At 40.5% G+C, this 14,952-nt stretch overlaps 1 protein-coding gene across 1 annotated transcript in view; it reads left to right on the plus strand.

Moving 5' to 3' along the window:
- Positions 1-14,952, plus strand: part of mettl15 (methyltransferase 15, mitochondrial 12S rRNA N4-cytidine) — a 51,929-nt gene that overhangs the window by 959 nt on the left and 36,018 nt on the right. The window contains exon 2 of the mRNA XM_080491830.1: positions 1,258-1,482. Coding sequence (XP_080347956.1) covers positions 1,261-1,482 — 222 coding nt within the window. The 5' untranslated portion in view covers positions 1,258-1,260. The remainder of the gene's footprint in view (positions 1-1,257; positions 1,483-14,952) is intronic.

The raw sequence follows: 14,952 nt of genomic DNA on the forward strand, positions 1-14,952 counted from the left end.
CACAGAAAGGGTGAAATTAACCAAAATACAGCAAAAACACTATTTACAGGGAGGAATTATAGAGTCTTATGGCCACAAGAAGGAAGGATCTTCTGTGGTGCTCCTCTGTGTCCACCCGGATCGTCGATGGCCATGTTCTTATAGGGAATCTTCGATACCACCTCATCCTCTTCAGTGCTTTGGGGTGCTGAAGCTGACCCCAGCTTACCATGGGCGAGGGCAGGGTACACCCTGGACATGCCGGGCAAACACAAAGAGACAGATGACCGAACACACTCACATTCACACAACCTATACTCTAGGTCACTAATTAACCTCACACACTTGTTTTTGGACTGTGGGAGGGTATTTCCACATACCCGGGAAGAACATGCAAACTCCACACAGAAAGGCCCGGCCAGCATTTGAACCCAGACCTTCTCCCTGCGAGGCGAGAGCGCTAACCACTGGGCCATTGTGTGTGGCCTGATTTTGGCCAATTTTAGTCAATGAAATTTAACTAGTTCTTCCACTTAAACTGTAGGCCATAATTCAAAAATTTTCTTGAAGTTGAAGAGCTCTGTCATAATGTTGATTGCCCAGTTGTTACACTGAAGTTTTTGTTGCCTCCACAACGATCAAAGTCATCCCTGGTATAAAGAGTCCCGATTCAAACCTGCACAATTGGTTCAAATTGAAAAAAGGGGGTTTCAGAACAAATTCTGCTTTCATCCTGACAAAAGCTCTTTCAGGGGAGGCCTTGCACATTTCAGGAGGGTAATTTTGGATCACAGCAACATGGCTTTAGAGTAGAAGAGACCAGGTGCGGCATTGACCTGCCCGCAGTTAAACTTTTCACCAATATTTTATGCATCGCAAAGCAGAAACTCCATCCGGAAATTTTCAGAATTGATCAGCAATTACAATCAAATTTTAGAAAAGAGTGGGAAAACATGTCTCACAAAGTTTCAGAAAAATCTTTATTTCAGTCCTCTGATCTTTTTTTACTATTTATAACAGGAGGTGATGCTAGACAAAAGCAAACATGGCATTGTCACCACTTTTCTAACCGGTGTTGCTGCTACCATTGCATTCTGCTTTAAATCCACTCTATACAGTTGCCCCAACATTAAGCCTGATTGATAAGCTCATAAAAAAAGTTAAATTGTAAAATGCTCACTAATTGCTCCTGTTGGTCAGTTTGGACACGTTATCTGTCTGCTTATATTATCTCATCACTTTGCGCCTGTTTTTTGGGGGTTTTTTTTCTCTCCACAGATCATGATTTTTCACATGCCTCTGCACGTCAGCCAGGTGATAAGGAAAAATCTGGCTCTGTGGAGAGTATGGAGGACATTGAAGTTCAACCCGCTTTCTTCGTTCGCTGGTTGTGATTCTGAGGGCACATCTGAAGAAATGTCTGCTGTTTCACCTGAAAAGCCCCCTCACACACCCGTTATGCTCAAAGAGGTCCTTTATTACTTAGACATCCAAGCAGGGCAGGTAGGTGTGCAACCGTGCTAATCTGTGCAAGCTTTTCAAATTGTTATGTTTCTTGCAATATGTTAAGTATTCATTCAGACCAATTGAGTCTGATCTTGTATTTTTTGCTCTTTTCAATGTGTTTTATCAGTAGTTCAGAGGCTGTGTTTTTTTTTTTTTTTTAACCGCCTGTTGTATTTCCATTAGAACCCCTAGAATGTGTTCAGATTTTAGGCAAAACTGATGTGTGACTAAATTGAATCTCTAGACTGACTGTCAATGCTGATATTTGCAAGTGATTAGGTCATATTTGTATTTTCAGGCATTGTTACCCAGTCTGCCTTGGTTGCTGTGGCAATGGCACAAGCATGCAAACTCAGACTGAGAGGTGCCTCTTATGGCCTTAAATTTCCTCCCTGTGTGTCACAACACTTGAAAGTCTTTGCCAAGTTGTGATTTTAGCTTCAGTGCCTGCTCGTCAGTCCAGAGAACAAAAATTGCAAAGAGATCCTGCTACAAATGTGCATTTCACAGCATCTTGATAGTATTTTACTGCAGTCTGAGGACAAATGACCTCTTCACCAATGATTATTCTCTTTTTTGAGATGCTTGTTGCTGAGGTAAAATTCTGCTCACGCACTACATAACAACTTGTTGTTATAAAGACACACATGAGTTGGACAGGGTGCCAGTATCTTGGCTTTCAGTTAATGTATGTACTACCAGGACAGATGGGCATGAGTCAAAAGCCTTCTGGTGTGGCAGGCAGCATAGGAGGGGAAGCGATGCGCCACCTTTTCCCCCTATATAATGCATGGTCAAGGCAGGTGGGAGCCATGGGTCAACAACTTAGTCAGGAATTGCGCCACTGTAAGGCTGTTGGCAGGACACAGGGTGCTGCGTCGCTCCTGCCTGAACTTTAGCACCTCTAAACTCCTCCGCTGCCCGCCCATTTGCCAACTGTCCCGAGACAGCTTGCCAATCAGATGCTATTAAAAACAGTTTGATAGATTTTATTTTTTGTAGAGTGCATGCTGCAGACCTCTCTCACAGTGAGTATCTGTGGAAATCTGTTACATTCAGAAATCGTGTTCAGCTTTTGCTCCCTTGCAGATGTTTGTTATTTTAGTTAGATATGTAAATACTGGTTCTGTAATGGCAGCAACACAACAACATGATCAGGACATATTTATATCAGGTAAATATCTAACTTTAAGAAATCTACACAGTCTCTCACTCTCAGCCAAGCAATCTGACATGTTTCTGACAGAGCTGCCATTTAAGCACTGTAAGTTGTGATAGTTGACTGATGGCGTCACTAACAGATCTGTCGGGAGGAGGACAACCTGCCACTCACAGCAGACAAATGTTCAAATAATGAGTTTATACGATTTGGTGTTTTTGTGAAAACAAGAAAATTATGAATATGTAATTGCTCTTGTTGAGTGTATGTATGAATGGAGTACTTGGGCACTGATGGGTGTCAGAGCAAATACTGAGTGTGTAAATGGAGCCTTTCAGTGCCCTGCTGCCTCCCACATAGGACGGCTGTCTGTAACAGTGTGAGCAGGTAGCTAATTCGCCTGCTATGGTTCACTGTATGTTTCATTTTCAAAAATGGCTATCACGCTTGCTCGCGTGTTGTATTTGTTCGCTGGAACATTACTGAGAGCCTCTCAACTCACCACAAAATGTGTGAAAGCTTGTGTTTTACTTTTCTTGGTTGTTGTGACGTGTATCTTTGGGATTGGCAGCCGTGCTAGCTGTGTGGCTCTCACGATAGTCAGACTGAGATATTTCGACAACTGCTTGTTGGCTTGTCATTTGGAATCCCCTCAGGATGCCTTATAATGACTTTGGTCATCCCTTAATTTTTTTTTTTACCAACAATTCAAAGCTGTTCTTCTCCAGTAATATGCACAAATTTAAAAATCTTAACGCAGGAGTATTCAGAGTGTAGGAGAATAAGCCCCCTGGTTACAAAGCTTGAACCACATTGCACATGCTATGTTACAGCCTAGTAGTCTTTTTCTTTTTTGAATGACAGGCTTTCTCTTAAAGTTTTTAATGCTGAGAATGCATTTTGGTTGCTCCCTCACAGGGTCACTACAGTGGATCACATGTTTGATTTGGCACAGGTTTTACCCATGAAGCTCAACCTGAGTAGTTGGGGGTTTTGGGCCTTACTTAAGGACCCACTGTGGTGACCCCCTTGGCAGTGGGATATTAACCAGCAAGCTTCAAGTTATAAGCTCACTTCCCCAACCTCCACCGCCCCTTAATGGTTTTCACAACGCAAGACATTATTATTGGGACCCACAGCCAGTAAAGAGCACAAACCTTCTTGTGCTAGTTGGATGCGTTTGTCCATGAGTATTTGTTAGTTTTGTATTCCACTTGTGCATTTTTTAAATCACAATTTGTTTAAAAGATTAAACAAAAAAACTTTCTGAAACTTTAATTTTGGACAGAGACTTGCTCCATACTAAGGATCCATTGAAAGCCACACCACTCACACTCACAGTTCTAAAAACCCTGAACCCCCACATATAGGGTTAGAATTATTAAATAGTATTATAGTGGCGGGGGGCAGACAGACGACTCAGAACACTTTCTCTCCCTCCTCACTTATGTGGTGTTTTTTTGTAAAGGGAAAATTTAATTCGAGCCAAATCTTTTTTTGAAAAGATTGAACTGACTGATGTGGTGACAAGTGCCTTGTCAGAAGTTATTTCCCATATGTAGTGACTGTTATCCAGTGGTCTGCTGTGCGAGGAGACCAGGGTTTAAGTCTTGACTGTTGTTCGAATTATTTAGATATGTTTAGTTATTCGAGATGTAGTTGTGTTTATTTTTAAAAAAAAAATTGATAGGCTATTCCCAAGCTTTTTATACCTAGCATAGAGGTTAAATGCTGTATAATATCCAGTTTTATCTTCATTTATATTTGAGGGATATATATATTTGGCTCTTTGAGTGTTGGAAGTTGCTGGCCCCTGGCCTAGTGTATGGATTATTTCCCAATGTATTTTTGGTTGCCAAATTACATTGAAACACACTTGATGATTCCCCAGTTTTTGTCACAGCTGTATATTGATCAAGAGTACTAAAAAAGGTTCCTGGTCCCATAGTTGCCTGCATTTCCACTGTGGCTTGAAGAAGTAGTATTATGCAAATTAGACTGATGATGCTGGGAAAAACAATGAATGCCCTACGGCTTGAATCCAGTGGGGGAGATGTAGAAGCAGACCAAATTAGACCAACAAGTAGATAGAGAAGGTGGCATTCTCATTTGACGTACTGTAAAGACGAAGCAGGTTCAACGAGTTCTGTTTTTGATCTCGATTTGTAAACGAGTTAAATTAGACAGCAATGGAAAGGAGACAAGCTCTTGTAGCAAGGTGGAGCCAAAACATCTGAAATATTTGCATCCACCTTTTGACCAGCGTACAATGGTGAGAAATGGAGAAAAACAATTGGCACACAGCGTGCAATGTGTTTTTTATATGGTGAGTGAAATATAATACAGTCAGTATTGCTCCAATCAGATATGTTCAGCACTACAGACCTCACCCCCAAAGTTTTCTAATCTTTCAAAAGTATCACGACACAAACCAGGAACTTCCTGGCAGGAATAAAAGAAATGTAGACCTTGGGTCCAGTGCTCGAAACACCCAAAGTTCCTGTGAACGCTCCTTGTATCTGGAGAGAGTCGTATAATGATATTATAGGAGGGAGAGGGAGAGTTTAGGCTGCTCCCCTTCGGCACAGTGCATCATGTGACCTAATGTATTATTTGGCACATGTTTTACACTACGGATGCCATTCCTGATGTGAACTGAACAGTTGGGTGTTATGGGACTGGCTCAGTGAGCGGTGATCCGTTGGGACTGGGACATATTGGAGTCCAGTTGCTCCCTTTTGTTTTGGGCCTGTAGTCTGTAATGTGATTGGGCTCAGAAGATCTGGCCCAAGTCCTGAACAGATACGTTTACTATGTTATTTATTCAATTATGGTTCCTGTTGGTGTACACCCTTTTTTTTTTTTGATGCTAACAATGATTGTTTGGTCACTCCACTCGTCTGCATGTTAGAAGCTGTTTCCAGAGCGAAATAGAGAAAGGCATGAGTTCTCATTCTCTGGTAAATTCTTTTTTTTTTTTCTGACACACACTGAGCTTACAAAATGAGAGAGTGAAATAGCACATGCGGGGATACAAGGTTGCAAAATGGGGAAAGCTTTTTTTTCATTTTGATATGTCTGTTCAGGAAATTTGACTTTTGTTGGTTTTGGCAGCTCTTAGAATGACACAGAATTTCTCATAAGGGCGTTCATTGTTTCAGCCGCATGTGAAACAGCGTCACAGCATCACAAGTGATTGTAAAGGCTTTGTTTCCATTTAGTAGCTCGGTACCTGACTGCTGGTTCTTGACCGCATCTGCAGAGTTTTACAGCAATTTATATAGCAAGACAACCTCAACTCCAGAAAGGTTCAGATGTTATTTGAAATATAAATAAAAAGAGGAAGGAGTGCCTTACAATTCACATAAGTCCATATTTTATTCACAAATAACTTTTTAAAAGACATTTTACCTGGTCAATAAAACATATTCCTTCCTTGAGAATTTGATGGCACTGTCATGTTTCAAAAAAGTTGGGATTGAACCATTTATCCTCTCCTGTTGTGATGGTCTGTAAACATCTGAAAAAAAGCGGGGGACTAATCGCTGGGAGTATTTTGAGAGGAATGCCGTCTCCTTCCTTGTTATCATAGGTTTCTTACTACTTGAATGTCCTTGGTCTTCTTTGATGGCGTTTTAATTTTACGATGCACCGAATGTTTTCCATCGGCGAAGGGTCTGGACTGCAGATAGGACATTTCAGCATCTGGACTCTTCCTCTGCGAAGACACGCTGGTGTGATAGATGCAGTATGTGATCAAGTATTGTCATGGTGAAATATACAAGGCCTTCCCTGAAAGAGACGCAGTCTTGACGGGAGCAGATGTTGTCCAAGAACCTCCACATACTTTTCAGCTTTGATAGCGCCTCTCCAGATGTGTAAGCTGTCTAAGCCATAGGCACGGATTCCACCACATGCCATCAGAGATGCTGACGTTGGAGCTGTGTGCTGATAGCAAGCTAAAGGACACAGTGTTCATCATTTCAAAGGAGAATTTCAAGTTTTGAAGAGTTTATAAAGGCCATCTTTTTCTCATAACACACTTACAGTATCTTGCACCAAAAAATGTCTCCAGATTCTCTGATTCATTGTTCTGACTGTCATTGTTACTTTTCCCCTCATTGTTTAGAGGAGTAGGCCTGTATCGTTTTCTTTGCATTCTTAACTACGACTGATATCTAAAGTGAGATATCGCTCCAAAGAGGGCATTTATTGTTTGTTTGTACCATCGGTAGTGGTTAGTGCTGGGCTAGACCATTTTGTGTGGCGTTTGCTCATTGTCCTATATATATATATATATATATATATATATATATATATATGCATAGGTTTTCTGTGGTTACTGTGGTTTCTCCCATGTCCAAAGCATGCAGGTCAGGTTAATTCATGAGTCTAAATTGGCCGTAATTGTGAATCTGGGTCTGTGTGGTTTTAATATCCTCCTTGTGTGTTTGGCCTTTGTTGTCATTAGGTAGCCCGGGATAGGTTCCAGCACCAGGCGACTCTGAATAACGATTGAAAAAGCGATACAAAAGATGTATGGATGGATGAATATTATAGAGTTCCCTTTTGACCTCATATTAACGATGTTGGCATATGCTATAAACAATGGATTACTTACATAGGCATAGGCGAAATATCACCGTTTTCCTGCATAAAAATCAATCATGTTGTGGTAAAGCACATTTATTGAAGAGTAAAAGAATAAATAAAAAAAACCATGTGGATTTCTGCGCTGGGAGTGACTGCTCAAATTTATCAGGGGAACCAGCGAGAGCTGGAGGGGCTCAACTTGGCAGAACGCTAACAGGCGAGTTTAAAGTAAATGTGTATTGAAACTGGGACCATGAACTCCCCGTCTGTAACAGCAAGTCAGTGCATTTAATATAGACAGAAAATAAGAGAAAAGAAATCTGATGCGTTTTAAACTTCACTGTTCTTTCATAGCAGTTATACAAATGAGAAATAAATCTGTCGTTAAACGTTTATCGTCACAATTATTTCTCTATATATTTTGCTTCATAATGTTGTAAAATAGAAAGGATTTTGAAAACAAAAAAAAAGTCTATGAGGAGTCCTCCTCTGGCGCAGGTTGCTTGCGCAGGGGACCTCCTCCAGAACAGATTAATGAGCCATCAGCTCAGCATCCAGGGGAAAAGCCCTCTGCTGCAGGAGGAGAAACAAGCTGCCTACTCTTACATTTAAGCCTCAACACACTCCCTCTTGTGGAATTAATCAGGCCATAAATGGTAAACTCACCTTCCACATCAATATCCGGCTCTTTTCAGCAGTGAACTCATTTTGAACAGGTTCAGAACAATTACTTTGACAGTCACTTATTAAACTGTACCCTGCAGTTTTTTGGTGTACAATGAAGATATACACACGCACTCTATATTCAATCATTTTATGAGCATGCACCATTATGTATTTAATATCGAAAGCATCTGGCCTGTCCTCTTGATATTTTATTGCCTGTGTGTTTTCTGTGTTTTCTATTTCTGAGGTAAACTGTCACTTTCTCGCTTTACCAAACACCTCCATGGGTAATGAAACAAGAATAAACAGTTAAAAATCGATAAAAGTGTACTCAAATAGTGCACCAAAAGAACTCCTGCAGCCTGAAGAAATTGTGAAAGTAGTACAAGAATTATTGCAAACTAACGTAGAGAGCAGGTGGTCACTGATGTGGAGCCGGTGTACCATAAATAGCACAAACCAGGCTAGACTCATGATGACAATGAAAATCTAGCACAAAATATACAGCAAAACAAGCAGACCACAAATCACAAGGTGTTGCAGCTTGTTAGGTCCCCGAACTACAGCAGTCTTTGTTGAGAGCTGCATTTTTCACCTCCTCTCTTATTTGGGTAATTCGGACACATGAAGAGGCATTCTGTTCTCTGGATAGATGGCCGCCAAACACTCCACCAGCTGCTACTTTTTGTAATTTCGGTTGTAAGAACAGAGCACTGGCGAAAGAAGTAGTGCTCACTTTGGAGATATTGACTCGTAGGTGTGTCATTACCATTGGTTTTAACTGACAGTTTCCATATCAGAGATAGTTGTGAATTTATAGCTAACGTGGCGTGATGGGGAGAATGAAGTAGTCATGTTCGATGCAAATTATTCCTGCAGGAAAAAAAAAAAGTGTGTCCCTCCTTCTTTTAACACAGAACGGAATGCTTTTTTTTTTTTTAACCAGGCACAGAGTGTACCAGCTTTTAAAGAGCGACATGGATTGGTTTGATATGATCTTGTCTCTTAAAGTTTGTTTAAAGTCTTAAAGCTGAATTCCGGACAAACTGAGGTAAGAAATCAGTCTTCAGACTACAGAGCTCACAGTACGAATAGTACTGTGCACTTTTGTGAAAGATTAAGAACTTTCAACTAATAAACATTCTTTAAAAGCCATTTTATAAAACTGACAGATAGGAATGAAGAATATGTGTGTGTATAATGTATACAGTTTTTTTCTAGATAAATTCTCTTTTTTTTCCCCTTCACTTCATATGTTTCACAACTACTCCTCAACATCAGGCCGGTGAAGTGCTGTAGTGAATACGAGCAAAGGGGTAATATGAGCTTGTCTCTGCAAATTAGTTAAAAGCCTTGAAGTTGCTGTTTGTGTTATGCAGCTGCAGTAAAGAAGTAGCTTTTGGATTAAATACGAAGCACTTTACCTCATTAGTTTTCATCTAGAAGATGTTTTTATATCATCTCTAGGTGTGAATAACTTAAAAAAAAAATATATTAATAATTTGCTATATGTCTGGATGATTTTGGAATACTGGAATATTCTTGAATACTAAGCTGGTCAACCTCAGAATATGCTTTTTTGAGTAAAGTTTATAAATGTTTAAATGAATGATTGTAATCCGAGTATTTTCGAATCCTGTCTTCAGGTTTGTATTTGTCTGTAATGAATTGTAAACAACAAAAAGAATGTTTTTCCTGTAAAAAATTGTATTTAGCTTTATATAACCACCTCCAGAAGATGTTTTATAGTCACTCGTTGTCAAGTTTCAACAGTGTCATCTGCCATGCACAATGCTCTGAGGTAAATAACTGTTGGTTTTATGTAGAACAAGCATTGTATCGTTCTTGTCTTAACTAATTTCGCGACCACGACTTCTTCAGGGCCTTACCAGTGTTTTTTCTTTTCTTTTTTTTTTTTTTTTCTTTACAGTCCTTTTTTGGGAGCACTGTGTAGTGAAAGAGGAGGCTGGTGAATAATTGATCCTTGTAATTAAACACTCCAGCCAGGGATGCTGGGGCTGATTGACGGCCAGATATTAGGCCCTTGTCTCGTAAGGTTGCAAGTTTAGTCTGAGGTTATCAGTGGCCAGAAGAGTCTTTCTCCCTCCCTGCCTCATTACTTTCATGAGTAGAACATTTCATAGTGGAGCGGTGGGTGGGGGTGTGGTGTGAAGACAGTCTGGGACTTCATTAGCCAAATGGGGTGCTTCAGTCTACAGAGCACCAAATCGTTCAGCCCTACTGAGCAGACAACTCCGTCGTGGGTGCTTCACCACACTGTCCTTGTTGAGTTGTTTTAGCCCTTTATGTCTTACACATTCTTCAGCTTCAGGTTTACTTGAACAACAACTTTGACAAATAGAGGACCTCTTTGTTGAACCTCAGCAGATGTTGATAGCCGGTCCCTTCACTCATAGCCTTCAAAATATGTATGTGTGTGTGTGTGTGTGCATGTGCATCTGTGCATGCTTGTGTGCACATGTGCAATGAGAGAGAATGAAGGCGAGAGACAAATCTCTTTGCAACTGATGCATACATCAAGTAACAAATAAATAGTGCATGACAGAGGGGGCGAAATGGAGAAGCTGCTTCAACATCAATTCCAGTGAATTATGCTAGCATATTGCTTTAAAAACAATTATTGAAATTCTGCAACTCGATACTCACATGCATCCAATATTGCTAAACTTGGTGAAAATAAAGTGGAACCCATTCTCTGTGCCGAATTGATACTATTACCGCAGGTTTTATTGCAATATTTACATTTGTTCCTGGTGTGTGAGTGTGAGTGTGGATATGCTAATCAGATACATGCCCTGTGGACAGCTGGATTGAGATGACTCATTCCTGCAACACATCTTCATTTGGTGTTTGTGTGAGGTCCAACTACATTATCTTAACAGTCTTTCTTTTAAATATGTTCAGGGTAATTATTTAACGAAACACTCAGTGCTTGTGTCATTTTATATTTATTACTGCTGTGATCTAGGTGTCATTTATCTTTATTGGCAATGAGTTTATTTATTTATTTTTTCCGATCGATTCTTTTTTTTTCTTCTTCTCTGAAATGGTTTTCACCTCTTTTCAATCTCTAAATGTGCGGAAATAAGCAATTCAGATGTATTTACAGTTTCACTCTGCAGGTCTACTTTGTGTCCTTAATGAGGTAATTTTTCTATTTGCCTGAATTCGTATCGTCGAGATATATGACACAATGATTGGCATTAACGTTCCAGTTTGAAATTTCCTTTTAATGCTATTATTAACCTGTGTCCTGTGTCCGATTTCAAGCTGACGCTGGTGTGATGTAGACTCTCTCGCCGATCTTCCTCCTCTGCATATGTTCTTGCATCTCAATGAGCTTTATTAAACTGCTGTCGCACCTTTTCTTATAAAAGTCAAAGTTGCAGTGACCTTATCTGTATAACCGACATTATCTATATTCCCTCGGCATCCAGATGAAGTGCTGTTGTTCTCAGCTGGAGAGCTCCTGCTCTTTGCCTACTCTGTTTTCTGACTAATTTGGCAGAAAAGATCATGTCCGCGCAGCACTACATGACACTACTGACCTAAACCAGTAACAGAGGTTTCCTCGCTTATTTCTCCCGCACCGTGTCTACCTGCTCAGTTCAGCCAGAGCATACCTGCATAAAATACATTTTTTCAAATGTCCGCTGGGTACTTCTTATAGGCAACGGTGCATTTATAAGGAAAGCTTTTCTGAGCGCATTATTTCACACATCATTTGTTGTCCACACACAACTCAGTGAAACCCGTGGTGCATTTGACTCACAGCACCACAGTCATTTTGCTGATGAGCACCTGTAGGAAATATATATGCACACTGGCTTCATGGCCAGTTGTAGTAAATTTCAGCCAGCTGTTTCTGCTGAGAGTTAACCCTCCGAAACAAACTTGCGTACCCTCCGGGCAGCCCGGGGCTCCAGTGGCTGACCGCTACCCCTGAAAGGATAAAACAGTGATGATGAAGACTGAAAGCACAGAAGCCCCTGGTGGACATTTGTCCGAGTGGCAGCTCCAAGCCCAACCTTTGGTCTTTTCCACCTTCAATTCTGAACTTTATAACAACACAAACTGCGACACAAATAATTAGTCAAATCTTTTTTTTAAATGCCACAATAGCCGGTTGCAAACCAGTCCGCATCAGTTATTTGTACGAGTGAATGGGAATACTGTCCTTTATGTGGCAGAGCCAGTGAAACAGTCGCAGAAATGGTTACAAAAATCACAAAGAGAGTGGATGTTCTGTGGATGTGTGCAACTTTTTTGTCACCATCTTTATTCAGTCCACAAGAATGAGCAAAGACCGAGCCAAGAGCTTTCTTTGAATGGATATGTAACTCACTGTTTACCGGTAACGGTAAAACAATCCTCCATTCCAAACAGAAAAATGCTGACCTTGCTGTCAGAACTGATACTGGAGTGCAACCTTAGGGCAATTCTGCCTGATTCATTGGCTCATACCATCTCTATTGCTCCCTTCAATGCTGAGAAAATCAATAAGGAAACTACAAAACAGTATGAAGGGTGCCTACATGCCCACAATGAGTCCAGTCACCTTTCCAGTTCTACTACATTGAAATGAGATGTGCAATCTGTGACCTTTTGTTTTGACAGGTATTCTACCTACAAAGCATTGGGCGGACTAATGTTTGCATCCGTCGTGGACATACCCAAGGCTTCTTTATCAGAAATGTATACATAGTGCTGCACTACAAACCTTTCAGTTGACATCACCCCCTCCCCCGAGCCACCTCTATAGTCCCCACCCCATTGCCTAGTTCCTTTCATTTCATATATTGTCAACCCAGTCTGCAAACTACCGGAAGCATCTTCTTAAATGCCTCTAGATGCCTTTTCCCTATTACCAAGCCTTCTACCATGTAGCCCTCATTTAGCGTGACTCGTCTTTGCACTCCCTAATGGACTTGGCCCTGTTTTTCTTTTGTCTTCCTTTAGTGCCATGAAATTCACCTTCAGGAGAGAAAGCCGTCTTTCCTGATGCTTCTTTACATTTTGTGAATATAGTTAGATGATTCCACCCCCTCTTTTCAGTTTCCCTTGTGTTTTCTCCCCTGCTTTATATAGTTTGCATTGTTTCCTTGACACACTGTATTGGCACTCGTGTCACACTTAAGAGAAATCCTTCAGAGCAGACACCAATGAAGCACGTAATCATTTTGAATAGATCCACCGCATCATATTTGACCCTATTTCTTGTTACTTGTTAAGACAAAGATGCAGCCTTTTGGCATTTCTGTCAAAGTTTGTGGCATTTACTCTCTAGTCGAAGTCAGCAATCTATATTAGCAGCCTTTTTTTTGGTTTGTTTTCTAACAACTATGCTTTAATGGGCTTGACTGAATAACAACACATGAGGCCTTGACAACCAGACTGAAAACAAGGGGTTTCCATTTTGAGTTGAGATGATCCTCCTGAGAAAAAAAGGCCGTGTTGGTTCGAGCTGCCAATGTTCACACTCAGTGCCACAGCTATAGGTAGTGTGACGCACGGGGCAGCAAACTGTCAAAGGGAGGAGTGGCACTATATAGAGTTTCCTGTCACAGTTGAGAGCAGGGTTTGCTTCTCCTCTTCTACCCATACTCTACAGTGATTTTATTTTTCATTGCGAAGGTGATCCCGCTGCAATCTTTTTCTAGTAGTTGTTGCTGCCTAAATTTAATCACAACTTTCTCACTAGTTCTGTTTTCCCTGACCCTGATATCCCTCTAATTATAAAAGAGTTTTTGTTGCTGAAATTTCACCTGCCTTCACCCTGACAGCAGCAGACCAAACACTGCTCATATTATTTATTCATTTTATTCATTCATTCATATTATTCATGAAATGCCGTGAAACACAATTGCGATGTATGTTTTTACAGCGTGGTGCTTTGACAGATTTGCTACCGATTTGAGAGCTACATAAACCTCAAGCTTCTTGTCTGAGGTGTAACACACTGGCAATGTTGCAACCTGACATGTCGTTTCTGGTAAAGCTCGGAGTGCACATTGATTGTGCCACATGAGTCAAAGTACAGAAGCTGCTATGACCCATCCTACGCTGGGAAATGGGGCAGTGATGTTTACCAGTGTGCATTCATCTGAAATAACACAATAATGCACTCATGCATGGCTTTACTTTAAGATATAATCAGCTCATGTTATTATTATATATTATATGTTAAGCGTATATATTATATATATCTGACTGAGTCACACCACAGAAGTCGTGTGTCAATGTCTGCCTATTCTAATTCAAATTGATTGATCTCTTAAATTATAAAAAAAAACTACCATATTATCTAGGCTATATGTTACACTTTTTGTTGTTTGGCCGATCTTGCAAACTTATACATCAGAAAACACTGGTCCATACCATCTTGGACCACTAGATGGCATAGTATGGCAACAGAATACGGATACAGTACCTCCAAAAATTGTTCATTACTCCAGTGTTTAACTGACGGATCAAGCATAATTGTTGAGAAAAAGAATAAAAAAAGATACACAGCAAAATTTGAACTAAAGACAAGAAAGTGTAGCGCAGCAAACGGAAACAGCGCAGCAGATTGTAGTGTCCAAGAAACCTGTGAGGAACGGCTGAAATGCAAAGGAACTGTTACGATGATTTAGAAAACAAAGAAGGCTAATCATGGGCTAAAAGCACAACAGCCAGAGATGGAGAAACAAACTCACAGATGGGTTGTCAGACAGCAGCTTCATGACACATTTTTTGACAGATTTAACTCATATTCAGTTGTGACTAAGACCCCGTTTACATGACAAGGTTTCAAGTAATTTTTGCATTTTCATTTCAGGAAAATTTCACGTTTACATGGGAACATTTTGAAAATCGTGGCTTTTTTTCTTGGAAACAGCAGAACAGCTGAAAACGATGTTTTCATGTAAGGCCACTGATAGGTGCTGTTGGTTGTTTTTGTAATGAAACCACACACGTGGGCAGAGAACAATGCGCTATAAACATTACCAATGGCGAGTACACAGACATTCGCATGGGCAGGTGAC

The sequence above is a fragment of the Lipophrys pholis genome (genome assembly GCF_963383615.2).
Source record: "Lipophrys pholis genome assembly, chromosome: 2".
In the NCBI taxonomy this organism is placed as follows: Eukaryota; Metazoa; Chordata; class Actinopteri; order Blenniiformes; family Blenniidae; genus Lipophrys; species Lipophrys pholis.